General features: G+C 39.7%; 1 protein-coding gene across 2 annotated transcripts in view; it reads right to left on the bottom strand.

Annotated features, from left to right (window-relative positions):
* The window catches only part of ACAD9 (acyl-CoA dehydrogenase family member 9), a 61,482-nt gene that overhangs the window by 11,116 nt on the left and 33,407 nt on the right, over positions 1-16,959 (bottom strand). For both annotated transcript variants that reach the window (XM_007056501.4, XM_043551177.1), the window contains exons 9-12: positions 12,052-12,127; positions 9,848-9,918; positions 9,313-9,432; positions 7,462-7,590 (exon numbers count right to left, since the gene is read on the bottom strand). In XM_007056501.4, coding sequence (XP_007056563.2) covers positions 7,462-7,590; positions 9,313-9,432; positions 9,848-9,918; positions 12,052-12,127 — 396 coding nt within the window. The remainder of the gene's footprint in view (positions 1-7,461; positions 7,591-9,312; positions 9,433-9,847; positions 9,919-12,051; positions 12,128-16,959) is intronic.

Here is a 16,959-nt window from a genome sequence, read left to right as displayed (position 1 = left end):
TTAGCAAAACCTGTTTAAACCAAATCTGAACACAATCCTTTAGCTTCACGTCTTAAGAATGACTATTTAAAATGGCAATGCCACAGGGCTGCCGAGTATCACACAGTTGTAGTTGCTGCTTTTACCACCAAGAGCCCTTGTGGTGCCTATTTTGCAGGCAACCTGTTTGCTTTTTGAATGGCTGCTTCCAGCACTGGAGTCAAGTGAGAAAAGAACAGCTGGGAGGCGTAGGTGGCAGCAAGGGCAGACGGGCAGAACGTGAGGGGACTCAATAGTGGATCAGGCTCCCCTACCCAGACATCAGCCCAAATACCTCAACTATCGTCCAAGAGACTCTCCCCCAGACAGCCTCCACAGAGTCACCCGACACCTGAAACCCCGACCTATCCTATCATCTACCCGGCAGTCTCAGAACCCTTCAGGCACCTTCTAGCACCCACCTACCCATGCCAAGTTCCTACCCCTGTCACTGCTTGGGGTGAACTGACCACAAACTGAAGTTTGTTACATTCCAATTATTTGCAAATATGCTCATTTAATAATGTGCATAAAATATCATATAGCTGCATAGAATTTTGGTGGTCATGATGCCATCCCAAAAATACTAAAAAGAATAAGCCTCCCAAAGATGAGGCAGATGCAGATCTAGGACACAGATTTGTATCAAATCTTTCCAATGCAAAAGGACTCCATTATTAAAGTGAAAAGTTTCCAAATAAGATTAGTAAGGAAAAGCTAAGAAATATGAAATTTTGTTTTAACAAAAACATTGTATCGAAAAGTTTACCTTGGAGGAGAAAAGGATTTGCCTAGCTCAGAAATTTAAGATAATCAAGAAAGCTCACCAGCCCAGGCATAAAAATGCATTTGTCAACTGCTATAATTAATGATACATACCCACTGAAAAAAAGTTACCAATCCCAGGCAAACAGAAGTTTGCAAGACTTGCCTATCTTCTTTCTCTAGTTGTTCTAATTTCTTATTATGTTGTTGTCCTTGTTTTGTTTAAAGTTGTTAATTTTTGTTTAATTTGTTTTTTTAGGACAAATTTTTGGTAATTCACCAACTTCAGCTTGCACCTGTGGCTCTCTCTAGTTGTTCTAATCTCTTATTATGTTGTTGTCCCTTAACAATATTCCAAATTGCTGCTGCACTATTTGCACCATCCTGTAAGTGTCCAGCTAAGCCTCTTTTCTTCCTAGAGGAGACCCATGCTCTTTGCTATTCGAACTGGATAGCAGCTCCCATGGAACAACTGGGATACATGGAAGTAATCTGAAAGCTGGATAGGGGCAGGGTGAATTTCACAGTCTCAAATGTGGCATTAATTATGGTTATTCGATGTCCTACTACATCTCTTTCGGGGATAGCATTATACCACATCTGTTGTTTAACTATTTTCAAATACCTTTGAGAGGCATTAACATCAATAGCATAAGAAGGGGTATATTGTAAGATGGTACAGGTTAAATTGTTAGTTACTGGGATCATTTCAGTACAGGTAAAATTTCCAGTGGCAGAACATACTCTCTGAAAAGAGAAAAGGAGTACTAGTCACACCTTAGAGACTAACCAATTTATTTGAGCATAAGCTTTTGTGAGCTACAGCTCACTTCATAGGATGCACTCAGTGGAAATTTCCAGTGCATTTCCATTGAATGCATCTGATGAAGTGAGCTGTAGCTCACGAAAGCTTATGCTCAAATAAATTGGTTAGTCTCTAAGGTGCCACTAGTACTCCTTTTCTTTTTGCGAATACAGACTAAACACGGCTGCTACTCTGAATACTCTCTGAGTATGAGTCTGGTTATTTATAATTGGGTAACTAAATAACAACAAGGGCTCCTTTCTCCCAATACACTACAAACCCCTGGAATGGCCATCATATCAACCCCTTCATAAAACGCATCTATTTCCAATTCAAATTCCCTAGAGTCATTTGTGGTAATGTCATATACTTCTATTTCTACTGATTTATTTGTTTTTTATTTAATTGTTTGCTTATATGACGTTCTGAATTTTAAAAAAATAAATTTTTTAAACAATACTTAAATAAATTACTAACGTGAAGGCCTTGGCCATTGGGTTTTATTAGACTAGATAGTATTGTTTATGTTTGGATATATTACAGGGGTGGCAATGGTAATGGAGGTAATGGCAGAGGCAGGGGTTATGGCAGTAAGGAGTTTTTGATATTTTTTATTTGAAATTTGCTTCCAACCTAAAAGTGGAGTTTGTTTTCTTCCACACTATCTTTATGAGGTACTTATATGGCCCCTATTAGTGTAGGATATTGACTGCCTTCAACTTTTGATGTATTCATCCTCAACACCCTGAGAGATAGGGTTTAAGTCAATGTGCTCCTGTGTGGTTTGTTTAAACTTGTGGGACTCATCTACTTCAGCGGAGAATGGCAGGACTCCGTAACTATTACCTTAGGATTCCAACAGGCATTTGCAAACAAACAAAGAGCCCATAGGCCCAGTCCTGCCTGATCCTCTGACACCGAGCACAAAATAAAGTAGGTAAAATATTCTTTCAATTGTCATTCATAAACCAGCCAGAGTGACTCTTATACAGCCACCTTTATGGGAAACTCAGGCTCTACTCCTGAACCTTTACCTTCTGTCAGGGAGTAATACAGAGGCAATATGGCTCCTGTCCAAGAAAGTAATGACAGGTGTCACCGTAAAGTCTGGCCAATTAAGGAACAGAAGGACGAGCTTAAAAAGGAATGCAGCCAGAAGGGTATAAATTAAGAGGAATATACATTTGAGAATGTGGTCCCTTTATGCTTAATTGGAATGCACAAGACCCCTGACAAAAGAAATGAGAATCATTTGTACTATTTTAATTTATCCTCTAATCTACTCCTCTCTACTCTGCTAGATTACTGGGACAACATAAAATGTATTTGCTACATAGGTACTTATTTTGTTCTTTTATTAAACAAAGGAAACCCTTTCCCACCATATTTTTTTAGTCTGTTTTAATATTTTTGGCTGACAATCAAAATGGGGGGAGGGAGAGGAGTAAGTTCCTCTTGCTCAATTCATACAGAAGACGACCATTTTATACCATTGGTTTCGGCTTGCTTTCTGTATCTTAATTTTGAAATTCTGACCATTTTATTTGTTGACTTGTGGAAAAAACCAATGGGCTTTCTTCTGCTAGTCCACAAATATGTAACAGCACAAGAAAAAAAGGAAGCTGTACATTAATTAGAACAACAGAAATGTTGTCAGTCAGTAGGACTATCACATATTACATTGCTTTAATAAGGAAACCTTGAAAAATTATTGTAACTAACCCCAGATGCCTACTTGGCAAGTAGAAGCAGAACAAGAAGTGAACCTGATATTGAAGAGTTTGGTGCCAAACAGTCCATTATGTGATTGTTCTAACAGATGTAGACAAAATCCAGAAATAAGGAGGATTGATGGAGATGGGGAAATGTACTAGAGATACCAGGCTGGTGCCAAATGTGTGATGAATTAATGACGGGCCTGATCCTGGTTGCTACAAATCCAGAGGAAAGGGGATTTATTAAGTAAGAATGACTAGTAAATTTCTGTAAGACATTTTATAACACCGCTAGGCCAATTTCTTTTGGTAGGATGGGAAGGAGGGACCAGACCTTTCCTTCTCTTCAGACTTCTGTTGTCAGCTGGTAAAATACTGTGCATCCCTGCTGCTGGAGAGAGAAACAACTGACCCCGATGACTCAGTAAGGCCCTTATGAACAGGGATGACATCACCAATATGGTCAGTGTATTGTCTCCATCTGGTAGCAAGGGAGGAACTTACCCAAGTGTCAAGATTAGAAGAGAAGACTGGATAGAAAGCAAGCATTTTTTAAAAAGAGATGTAACTGCAATGTTTTTGATGAAAGTTGACTTGACTCAGACTTCCTATAAATCTGGTAGGAAAGTCTTCCCGTATTTGGGATAACCAGAAAAAAAAAATCCTTCTATCCGCCAAATCCTTCCTTTACTTTGAAGGACCAACTTTCAGTTGCTCCGAATTTTTGTTTCACTAACTGATCAGTTGTGGAGCTCACTGATTTAGTTAACGCAGCAAAATAAAAATTGGATATAGGTGTGGTAAAGCTAGGTGAATGCCAGTGGCCTGACAATTATAGGACATTTTCATTTGTGGCACAGAACTTTTGATATCCTGTTAAAATTAAAGTGAGAATTGCCCTCTATTTGTAATAGTTCTTCTGGAAAAAATCTATACAGAAAACCCGAGTCAAACAAACTAGAGGAATGATTACTGATGACCCAGCTATGAAACAAGGGAGAATGTATTTTGCAATCAACAAGATTTATTTAAAAAAAAATCATACTCTGGGACTGTCATAGGCTTGGTGGTCTCAGACAAATTTTACTCAAAATTTCTTTTTTTGTTTTGTTTTTGTTTTTTACTTGTAAGAAGCCTGTGAGGAAGAATCTTTACAAGATAAACTAAGTTTACCTATGCTTACGCTCCAAAAAAGTAAGCTACATCACAAAGTATCTTTGAACAAACTTCTGTTTGAGTCAAACAATTCTATTAGAGAAAGCAATTCCAAATGTAGAAACTAACATTCATGCATTCTGAAACACCTGAACATTTTGTCTAGAGTTCTTACCACCAAACCTGACCCATGTGTTAGCACTGATTCATCACATAACAAAGAATAAGAATGGAGGAAAGTTAGTGGAAAATTCTCGTTACTAATAAGACTTCACCCCAATGAACCTCTTATTTAAGCAACGAACACGCAGTGAAGCATATTTACTTGGTGTAAGCTGGTTACAAGGTTTAGCTAAAAAGCATAAAGTAGATAATGGATTTTTTAAATTTTGAGTCAGAATCCTTTGGCTATAAAAATGCTGAGCTGGGACTGTGTTTTTTTCCTTTCACTATGTTTTCTCCTGATACCATAGTTAGTAATAGCTACTATCATTTTGGTCAAAATGGTCAGTTTCTAAATGTTTAAAGAGGAGGCAATTATGTAAGTCAGAATATCTTCCCAAAAAAAGACATACCACTGACTCTTTAGGGGCAGACAGATGCCAGTTCCATTGGGTATTCAAACTGTGTGCCCAAAAAGGAGCAATCTATTCTCTAGACCCTGCATGTCCTACAGTCTTTACAGAAGGAACACTCTTCTCCATGGCACATCAGATAATTCCAGCTGATACAGCAGAAAATTTGAAACTCCAAATGAAGGTCATTAACACGATTCGTTGTCCATTCTGAAAGAATGCTATATAGAATTTGTTTCATTTAGTTTCAAATTTATGCCAAGAATACTTGGAAGGTAAAGTTGTTCTGATTTACAGTAGCAAAGAAGAAGTGGGACGGCTAAACACCGAGGATGGAGTGGAGGTCAAGGATGATCTAGGCATGGCCCAATATCTTAAATACTTTGCCTCAGTCTTTAATGAGGCTAAAGAGGATCTTAGGGATAATAGTAGCATGACAAATGGGAATGAGGATATGGAGGTAGATATTACCATATCTGAGGTAGAAGCAAAACTTGAACAGCTTAATGGGACTAAATCGGGGGGCCCAGATAATCTTCATCCAAGAATATTAAAGGAATTGGCACACGAAATTGCAAGCCCATTAGCAAGAATTTTTAATGAATCTGTAAACTCAGGGGTTGTACCGTATGATTGGAGAATTGCTAACATAGTTCCTATTTTTAAGAAAGGAAAAAAAGTGATCCGGGTAACTACAGGCCTGTTAGTTTGACATCTGTAGTATGCAAGGTCTTGGAAAAACTTTTGAAGGAGAAAGTAGTTACGGACATTGAAGTCAATGGTAAATGGGACAAAATACAACATGGTTTTACAAAAGGAAGATCGTGCCAAACCAACCTGATCTCCTTCTTTAAAAAAGTAACAGATTTTTTAGACAAAGGAAATGCAGTGGATCTAATTTACTTAGACTTCAGTAAGGCGTTTGATACCATGCCACATTGGGAATTATTAGTTAAATTGGAAAAGATGGGGATTAATATGAAAATTGAAAGGTGGATAAGGAATTGGTTAACAGGGAGACTACAGCAGGTCCTACTGAAAGGTGAACTGTCAGGCTGGAGGGAAGTTACCAGTGGAGTTCCTCAGGGATCAGTTTTGGGACCAATCTTATTTAACCTTTTTATTACTGACCTCGGCACAAAAAGTGGGAGTGCGCTAATAAAGTCTGTGGATGATACAAAGCTGGGAGGTATTGCCAATTTAAAGAAGGACCGGGAAATCATACAGGAAGAGTTGGATGACCTTGTAAACTGGAGTAATAGTAATAGGATGAAATTTAATAGTGAGAAGCATAAGGTTATGTACTTAGGGATTAATAACAAGAATTTTAGTTATAAGCGGGGGACGCATCAATTAGAAGTAACGGAGGAGGAGAAGGACCTTGGAGTATTGGTTGATCATAGGATGACTATGAGCCGCCAATGTGATGCGGCCGTGAAAAAAGCTAATGCGGTCTTGGGATGCATCAGGCGAGGTATTTCCAGTAGAGATAAGGAGGTTTTAGTACCGTTATACAAGGCACTGGTGAGACCTCACCTGGAATACTGTGTGCAGTTCTGGTCTCCCATCTTTAAGAAAGATGAATTCAAACTGGAACAGGTACAGAGGAGGGCTACTAGGATGATCCGAGGAATGGAAAACCTGTCTTATGAAAGGAGACTCAAGGAGTTTGGCTTGTTTAGCCTAACTAAAAGAAGGTTGAGGGGAGATATGATTGCTCCCTATAAATATATCAGAGGGATAAATACCGAAGAGGGTGAGGAATTATTTAAGCTCAGTACCAATGTGGACACAAGAACAAATGGATATAAACTGGTCATTGGGAAGTTTAGACTTGAAATTAGATGAAAGTTTCTAACCATCAGAGGAGTGAAGTTTTGGAATAGCCTTCCAAGGGAAGCAGTGGGGGCAAAAGACCTATTTGGCTTTAAGATTAAACTCGATAAGTTTATGGAGGAGATGGTATGATGGGATAACATGATTTTGGTAATTAATTGATCTTTAAATATTCATGGTAAATAGGCCCAATGGCCTGTGATGGGATGTTAGATGGGGTGGGATCTGAGTTACTACAGAAAATTCTTTCCTGGGTATCTAGCTGGTGAATCGTGCTCATATACTCAGGATTTAGCTGATCGCCGTATTTGGGGTCGGGAAGGAATTTTCCTCCAGGGCAGACTGGAAGAGGCCCTGCAGGTTTTTTGCCTTCCTCTGTAGCATGGGGCACAGGTCACTTGCTAGAGGATTCTCTGCTCCTTGAAGTCTTTAAACCACGATTTGAGGACTTCAATAGCTCAGACATAGGTGAGAGGTTTTTTTGCAGGAGTGGGTGGGTGAGATTCTGTGGCCTGCGTTGTGCAGGAGGTCAGACTAGATGATCATAATGGTCCCTTCTGACCTTAGTATCTATGAATCTATTCATACTTGCCTCAAAAATCAAAAGGATCCTGCTGTCCCGGAGATAACGTTCATAGGGGTAATCTTTCATATAGCCAAGGCCTCCGAGAACTTGTAAAGCTTCACTTACACAAATCCAAGCACCTTCAGAACTAAATACCTGCCAAAAGCACAGTAAAGTTGGCATCTACTGTCGCAGTAATTAAAGTTAAACAGAAACTAGATTGCTTTATTCTTATATCCTAAGTCAAAAAGAGGGATAAGACTAAGAATGAATTGGGATTAACTGTTTATATAAACAACTTTCAAAATATGTATCTTGCAGTGGCTTTCATCCGAGACAATTTAAAGTTTTCTGTGATTGCACTGGTTACAGTACATGGGAAGTGCACTGGTCCATAAAAATTAATGTTCAGACTGAACAGTCACTTCAAACTCCGTATCATAAAAACAACATGGTAATTCTCTATTAGGATAGATGAACACAAGACAGCAGAATTACTTTCAGCCTGCTTTAGAGATTAATCCATGCTAGAGGACTGATGCCACCTTAAGAAAATAGCTACTTGTATTCAGACTACAGAAAAATAAACATACTTAACATTTCTATAGTACCTTCCATCCAAAATCTCACAGTATTCTACTGCCTAAAAATCTCAAACTTAGTCTCTTTCATCCTTTTAAAAAGAGGATTGACTTTGTGCCATGCTGGCTCCTCCTTTCCCCTAGGTCACATGGAAACTCCATTGTGAGCTCCCTGGGGATTCAGATCCATGAACTGGGAGAGAATGGAGCAGACCACTCAACAGTTTAAATCTCCCCAAATTCACATGTCCAGGAAGCAAGTTACTTTGGACTGAGCACGTAGTAACATAGGTTCACCTTCTAGGTAGTGGAAAGCCTTCAGTTCTCAAGAAAGCTTTGCCAGTTAGCAACATTCTGAAAACTAATTTAGGAAATGCTGGAGAGATATCAACAGTAAAGCCCTGAATTGTATCCTTTTACATATTGCCAGCCAGTACAGAGGGCAGGTCTGACTCCCTCCCTCACCCCTATCCTAAGGAGCAAGGGAGCAGCTGCATTCTGCAAGTTTCCCAGCTTCTGAGTCAATTTCAAGGAAAGCCAGGACAGTGGGTCCTTACTAGTTACATTTTAACTGGGTGGGGTGGCTCAGGCCTGGAGAAACACCTGGATACTGTTGTCTTTGACGACTGTCACAATACAGGCCTCTCACAATTGGAGAGGAATCCAATGTCATCCCCAAATTCCACACCTGCTGACTTTCTATTTGCACCCCTACTCCCTAAATACTGGGCATGTGTAAGCAGGATCCTCAGAACAATTCCCCTTGCCCACCGGCAACACTTCAATCATGTGTCAGTCTGTCCGACAGTGAAAGAACAGCTCTAGGCTGCTCTGTGTAAAGTCAAATTTGAGAAGAGCTGAGGAAATTGGAATATTCAGTATCTTTCTGCAAGAGTCATTTGGATGAGGACTGAATTTCAGATGCTCTCTCTCTTCACTATGTGCATAGCCAAGATTTGTATGTGGCAATGTCAAAATGCAGCTGCTCCTGGAAATTCTGGGGGGATTAAAGTACTTAGGCTACCTGTATGAGAGTGTTTCATAGGAAGACAAGAGCCTAGATCAGGCCCTGAAGGGCCACCAAAGGGAGGGTGAGAGTGAAAACAAACCATGCTCTTTACAAGTTCTTGTATCACACCATGCTCTTTACAAGTTCTTGTATCACACCCACCACTGTGGTGTCTGAATGTCTCGGATAAGAGGCTACAAGTTCAAACTGTATCAGAAATAGAAGTTTTAATTTAAATGTTGTTATTCTAATGTTTTATGCCTGGTCTTTTTCAATAAAATGGATTACCTTAACCATAGCTGCCTCAACTGAACAATCGGGCACTCCTGGCCTGTCCATCATTCCTGCAGTGAGGTAAGCCATGCTCTCCATTACATATGCTTTCACAGCCATAAGGGTAAACTTCTCCTGCCAAATAGCAAACAAACATTTACCATCCATACATTTAGATGTAGAGTTGTTATAGTCAGGTCAGCAGTCATAATAAAATTTAGTTCATAACTAAGTGAAGCTTTTATACGTATTACAACATTAAATATTAAATGCTATTTAGAATACCTAATAGCAATTGTATTTGTACGAAAAAACTTGAAAAAGTTTTAAGTTTGATACATTAATACTTCTATATATTCAAAACATCAGCACACAAGTTTCTAGACTAAATTTATGCAGATTGAATACCAAGCATCTAGCAATCCAGCAACATTTTTTTTAAACCAGTAGCTGCAACAAAATCCTTCTCCCACCCCTTATTCAATAAACAAATCATGAAAACCACAGGCTGAGAGAATCTTCTAACATAGGTTTTCAGTTTCTTGATTACCTGTATTAATCCAAAATCACTCAGTTTCTTATTGAACTGTTTTCTTGTACAAGCATACTCTGCTGTCATTTCTTAAAAAAAAAATAATAGAACACATCAATGAGTGGAATCTTTTTTAAAAGGTATTTAAAATAACTCATTAAAACAACTCAATTGTTCCCTGAATATGTAATCTCAGCTGTATGTAAATGGTATATCTTACATAATTAAATCTATGCCTTTAGACATCTATTTCCATCAGTAAATATGTTGTGTTGATTGAATCTTGTCATCAGATTTACAACTTAGACTGCATTGATGCAAAACAATTGCCTGAAAGATTCCTCTAACACATACAACATGCCATCAGCAGAGGGGAAGTTGTGAGAACACAATCTGTACTCTGTTCTGCTATAAACTAGAATGGACTAAGGATGCATGAAAGTATTAAAAACATGCAATTTTTTATTTTAACTTTTTAGAAGCAAAGAGTGGTAGCAGCAATGCGATTAAAATGCAGCTCCTTGGGATACAGGAAAAAAGCCTTATTACAGGAGAGAAATCCTATCAACAGTTCTTTCATACACCCCTATTTGGGGATTACATCAAAATGACCCTTTTTCATACAAAGTGTTATACCATACAACTGCTTTGTGGTATTTTTGCTATTCTGGAATCATTTACTGTTTATGAAATAGCTTCTGAGCAAGTAGTGATGTTAATTAATTAGTTAGTTACTCTTACTTGAATTTACCAGCTGAATGATTCTTTAAATTCAAAAAAAGTGATTTATGTCACATAAAGGCTTTGGTGTGTAAGTATACAACGAACACCTTTATCCAGATTCCTACAAATGCAAGCCTTCAGATCTCTGAGACTATGCATAGACTTCTGTACGATAAAACTTAAGTTTCTGTCTAACTAGTATGTAGGTTCTATGCCATGCGATATCTGATCACCTTCCAGTAGTTCTTTAAGCAATGTGACTAACATCAGTTCACTAGATTACGATAACTAGAGCTGGTCAAAAATTCTTCAAGGAAACAGCTTTCTGTCAGAAGAAGCTGATTTGACAGAATAGAAATGTTCTGCAGGAACATGTTGATTCTACCAAAAGTTTCCATGGAAATGAGGCAGGCAGGCCAGCTTGCCTACCTGGTTGCCTACCTGCCCGGCTCCCCTGCAGCCCACCACCAGCCAGGATGCTGCAGAGGCAGATATCCCGGGTAGCATATTTTGTTTAGAAAATGCCAAAAGGTTCCTGCAGTGGGAACATTTGATTGTTTTCCCAAACTAAATTATGCAGAATTTCAGTTATGTGAAAAAATTCAAGTTCTTTGGCTTTTCATCACAATTTGGGGAAAAAACTCATTTTTTGTTTGACAAATTCCGATTCCCAGCCAGCTATAACCATGTCTTTAGTAATGATCCTCAAGAAAATATCACAATGAGCTAATAGAATGGGTCACTCAAAGATTATCCACATTATGCCCCAGCAGGCTGGAGCCACCAAAATCTCTCATCTGATAGCACTGTAATCCACAAGACACTTTGTTGGTACCTTCCTATGAAGCAGTAACTAACTGTATTTTTGAAACAGTAGTTTGAAATGATTGTATTGAAGGTGTCATTTGGGAGACTGTCAAAGGACTTTCAGGTAAGAGAAGATGGAGGAACTCAAACCTGTCCTCCAGGCACAGGAAGCACATTTATCAACACAGACCATGATTATCTCCTCTCCAGAGTATAGAGAAATTTTGAGATCTTACAGAAACCAGTGACTAGTAACTGTTGACAGAAGCTGATTTTAATAGCTACCATTGTATGTAAAATTTGAAGGCTGAATTACTTCACAATGTTCAAGTCAGAATGTTAAGGCAGCTTATATATATGTGTATATATACACACACACACACAGAGAATTCCTATGCCTGGTTGCTTTTAAAAGTAACCTAATATAGCTTTCAAAAGATGCTCTATTTGTAAATAATTCATTCCAATGCAAAAAAGGTAACAGTTTAGCATTTTATGGACAAGTAACCTTTAGTGTTAGCCAGAGTCTAAATTTTCAGTTCTAGAGTCCATATCTGAAATGAGTGCTGTTATTACAGTGTCTTTGGAAGACGTGACATCTGTCTTTTCACAGGGTATTAAGTTTTCTTTTGTAATGCAAGGACTGATGATTTCATTCCTCCCAGAAATTCAGTAAGCTTCATTTTACCTACCGATCAGTTTCTTAATCATTCCTGCAGATGCACTACCCATGCTAAATCTTCCACTGTTTAGGATATTCATAGCTACCTACAAGAAGAAATACAGGCCTTTATTCAATAAGTTATACTTTCAGTAAAATGTACTCCATTTTGTAAAATGCCATAGCTTTATGTTGGTAGATACCAATGCACCTCCAAAAATTCATTATGTTCCTCTACAGAAAGTGTACCAAAAATGAATAAGGGTTAAGTTAGCTACAGCTATCCTCAAAACAGAATTCAGAGAGAACACATCAGATGAAGGACGTTTTCTTCAGTGAATGCCTACTCATACTCTACAGAGAAACCCCACATTGAAAACACTTCGTTTCATTAGCAGCTGGCTCTTTTGTCATTGAAGATGTTACTTCTGATAGTGGAAAAGGATGTCTCTCTCTTTAGTATTTAACTATGCCTTTGCAATAAAACACTTTTAGAGCAGTTTTATAGAAATTGTTCCTTTGAATTTTCACTAATGAAATGTGAGCTCACAGATTGGTTTATGAGGTTAATACAATTAAAATATTACTATGCATTATTCATTTTAAATTACTACATGGCAGACCCCAAAGCACAAGGAACCTAGTGCCTCAGCAAGTGACAAGCATTTTGCATTAGCAATTAGTAGCAGAAAATACCAATTGGTGGCCCAGACAGGTTTTTAATAGTGTTTCGCCAATGGAGCACAGCAGTTAAGTGTTACACAAGTGTTATACTTAGAGAAACGATTGAATATCAGTAGGACCCCACCAAATTCAGGGTCCATTTTGGTCAATTTCACGGTCACGGGATTTTAAAAAATAATGAATTTCATTATTTCAGCTATTTAAATCTGAAATGTCATGGTGTTGTAATTGTAGGGGTCCTGGCCCAAAAAGGAGGTGCATGTGTGTGTGTGGGGGTGTCGCAAGGTTATTGTAGGGGTGTGTGCAGTACTGCTACCCTTACTTCTGCGCTGCTGCTGGAGGCGGCACTGCCTTCAGAGCTGCGTGGCTGGAGAGCAGCGGCTGCTGGCCGGGATCCCAGCTCCGAAGGCAGCACCGCCGCCAGCAGCAGCGCACAAGTAAGGGTGGCAATACTAGGTCATCCTTACTTCTGCATTGCTGCTGGCAAGGCACTTCTTTCAGAGCTGGCCGCCCAGCCAACAGCTGCTGCGCTCTGGCCGCCCAGCTCCAAATTCCGCAATCTCCCTAAAATAACTTTGCAACCCCCCTGCAACTCCCTTTAGATCAGGACCCGCAATTTGAGAAACGCTGGCCTCCCCTGTGAAATCTGTATAGCACATAAAAGACCAGATTTCATGGTCCATGACGTGTTTTTCATGGCCATGAATTTGGTAGGGCCCTAAATATCAGGCTGCCTTATTGTCTCTAGAGGTGTCTCATTTTAGAACAGTACAACCCTTAGGGCTTCAAAGATTAATGTATGATTGTGCAGACCACACTTTTCATCCTGTGCCTGTACTCAGTTCACATGGCTAGAGAATCCTGCTATGCAGGGCCAGACCTCCTTCACTTAGCTCGGGGCCAGCCAACTACCTAGAAAATTTGCGGTATTTAGCTTGCTTGTCTCTCATCTCTCACTACTCTATACAACAGAGGAATAGAGGTGGGGGAAGTCTTCAAGTCACACTGGATTATTTTCACTTCTACCTCCCCCTACTCCCATTGGTCTCTCTCTGGCTAGCATACAGTAAGAGACACAGCTACTCTTGAAGGAGGTAGAGGCAGCCACTCTGTGTAGTAGCTGGTGCACAGGAGGCAGAATAGGCTTTCATGGAAAGGAAGGCGCTTATTCTCAGCAAAGGTCAAGAGTCACAAATTACAGAGAACAAGTTAAGGGTTAGAACAGAGATGTTCTATGTATGTAGTGGATGTTAATCATTTTCCCAAAAAATGAAGTTTGTGTCCAGACCATTGCAGCATAAAGCCTATTTAAAATAGATTAACTTCCTCTTCAAACTACATTATATGCAATTATTCAGTTTGGGCCCTTTTATTAGAAACAAGAACAGAGTAAGTTAATAAAATAATATCCTGTGTTTCCAGAGCTAAGATGCATAATAAAGAAGAAAAATCCTGAAGGTTGGGGAGGGAAAGGAAAAAAAAAAATCCATGAAGCTCACTAGGATGGAAAACATATCCATTAGATGCATACCCTATAGAAGAAAATAGTATGTGCATAATTCCTTATGCTAGGAGCCTACAGGTAACAGTGACAGCATAAGAAAAATAGAAACCTACTTATAATCAGAATCATGATGTTATTTTTCAGGCTTTAGGAATTTCATTGTGCATCTAGCAAAGGTGCTTAGAATCATGACCAATAACAGAAAATAGGAATGAATAATTATATAACACAAGGCTGTAGATGAATACACGAGTGCATCTCTTAACTGGTAAGGTAGAATACCCATAACTTAGTGCATTACTAAGTGCATGACAAAAAAATTCAAGTTACTAAGGCAATGCTTGCTTGAGTTGTTGGAATGATATATCTATACACTGCTCATAGCTGCTGGTTAAAAAGAAAGGGAGCATGAAGTGGAGAACAGAACCTTTTCTTGCATAATCTCATTCTTCCTCCCAATTCATGGACTATATTAAGAAACCTGGGCTGGAAAAGCATCTGCAGAAGTTTCCTGAAAGCTCAAAGTCTTGTTTCTCCATAGCTTTCATTATTTAAGTGATAATCATGTGACATCAGTCAAAGAATTATCCATGAAAGCAAAAGAAGTCTCACTATCACAGATTTTTACTAGGAAGCACCCAAAAATGCACTCCACTCAGTTAGCGCTTGTGGTCTCTAAACTGCTAGAGCAAGCTTGTGTAGGTGATGGTCCTTCCCTCCCAAAGGATAGACAGGTGAGGGGCATTCCAATTCCAAAATACAGAAAAAAAATGTCTATGATGCTGACCTTAACTACTGCCAAAGAGTCAGACTACTGAGGAAAGATGTGGAAACCAGGCACAGCTTTAATGCCCTCAAACACAGGGCCGGGTCTAGGCACCAGCAAACCAAGCACATGCTTGGGGCGGCCCTTCTCAAGGGGCGGCATTCTGGCCCCCCCCCCCCTTTTTTTTTGCATTTCGGCTGCACTCCGGCTTTTTTTTTTTTTTTTTTGCTCTTGGGGGAGGCAAAAAACCTAGAGTCGGCCCTGCTCGAACAGCACCCATGCTGCAGACAAAAAGGCTGACTTAAAAAAAAAAAAAAAAAAGCCAGTTATATATACAGAATATTGATACATGGACATCAAAACCTAAATGTTATTAAAGGGGAGGGAAATGCAACTTGGAACACTGTGTTCAAAGTTAGTGCACACATTTTGTTAAAATGTTTCAGGTGACTGAAAGAATAACATCTGTGCTTGGCAAACAAAGTAAGTAAAGGTCACATCTCATCAAGCTGAAACCATTACAAATTCAGGATTCAGAAGGCTACACTAAATATATCCAGGAATAAGAAGGTCTAGATCTTAACTTCATGTTTCCATTTCTCCAGATTTCATTGTTGCACTAAAATTGAAACATTTAACATACAGGAATGATAATCCTGAAGTTTTGCACAAAAGTCCCTCTGAAAATGCTTTAATGTAGCTCTTCAGACTAAGGCTTTGTACATACAAACATTAAGTTTGCAGCAAGCTGGGGTGTGAATCTATCCGCACTAGCCTGCCGTGTACTTAGGGTCTTTCTACACTAACACTTTTGTCAGTATAACTCATGTTGCCCGGGGGGGTGTGAAAAAACCTGAGCGACATAAGTTACACGGACAGACGTGCCAGTGTGGACAGCGCTATTTCGGTTGGTGACACTCTCCCGCTGACATAGCTACCTCAGTTCATTGGAGGTGGTTTAATTATGTCGTCGGGAGAGCTCAGTTCCTTTGTACTAGATAGACCCCCAACAGAAATGGGAAGGGGGAGGAGGGTTAGGGAATAGATATGTGCAACATGTTGAAGAACAGTTACAGAAAGGTAGGCAACCATTTATCCTGCGAGTGCTTGCACATGTCCATTCCATTGTAGGGGACTCACAAGCAGACAAATATGGTGGTGTGCCCTGAGACTACCTGAACAGTGACTGAAAGACAACCTGCCCCAAACTGGCAAATAGCAAATCCCTAGAACAGGACTGTCAGGTGGTGGTCTTGTAGGTTTGGATGGAGCAGGTGGCTATGGTCCTGAGAAATCACATCTGGATCCGGTAGGAGAAATTCAGTAGGGTCAAGCGCCAGTGCTGTCGAGGCCAAGCTGGTGCTATCAGGATGAGACAAACATGGTCGTGTTTGACTTTAAAACAAGACTATGGGCAGCAAGGGAACTGGAAGGAAGGCATACAGGAGGGGATCCTTCCAAGGTAGCAGAAAAGCATCGGTCAATCAGCCTGGGTTGAGACCTCCCTGAGAACAAAATCAGTGGCATTTTCTGTTGCACTTTGTTGCAAACAGGTCCACTTGGGGAGTCATCCAGAGCTAGAAGATGGATCTGGAGATGTCCAGAAGTAAAGACCACTTGTGGTGATTGGGGAAGATCCTGCTCAGACAATCTGCAAACTTGTCCTGCTTCCAGGAAAGATAAGCACCCCTGAGATGAACTGATTGGGTATGCAAAAGTTGCAGAAGCTAATTGCCTCCTGGCACAGCTGGGTTGACTGCACTCCTCCCTGTCTTATGCAAAACATAGTCACCAAGTTGCCTGTTAGAATTACCAAGTTCTTTCCTACTATAGGCGGGTGGAAAGATGAGCAGGCTAGTTGCATAGCTCTTAACTCCCTAATGTTTATATGAGCCATTAGATCTTAAGACAAACAGAGACCCTGAGGGGGCTGATTGAAGTGAGGGTTGGTAGCAGGGAGATAAGGGGACCTCCCTTCCCACAGA

Source organism: Chelonia mydas, chromosome 7, assembly GCF_015237465.2.
Source record: "Chelonia mydas isolate rCheMyd1 chromosome 7, rCheMyd1.pri.v2, whole genome shotgun sequence".
NCBI lineage: Eukaryota > Metazoa > Chordata > Testudines > Cheloniidae > Chelonia > Chelonia mydas.
Note: the sequence above shows the minus strand (reverse complement) of the source record. Positions and strands in the feature narration are given on the sequence as shown.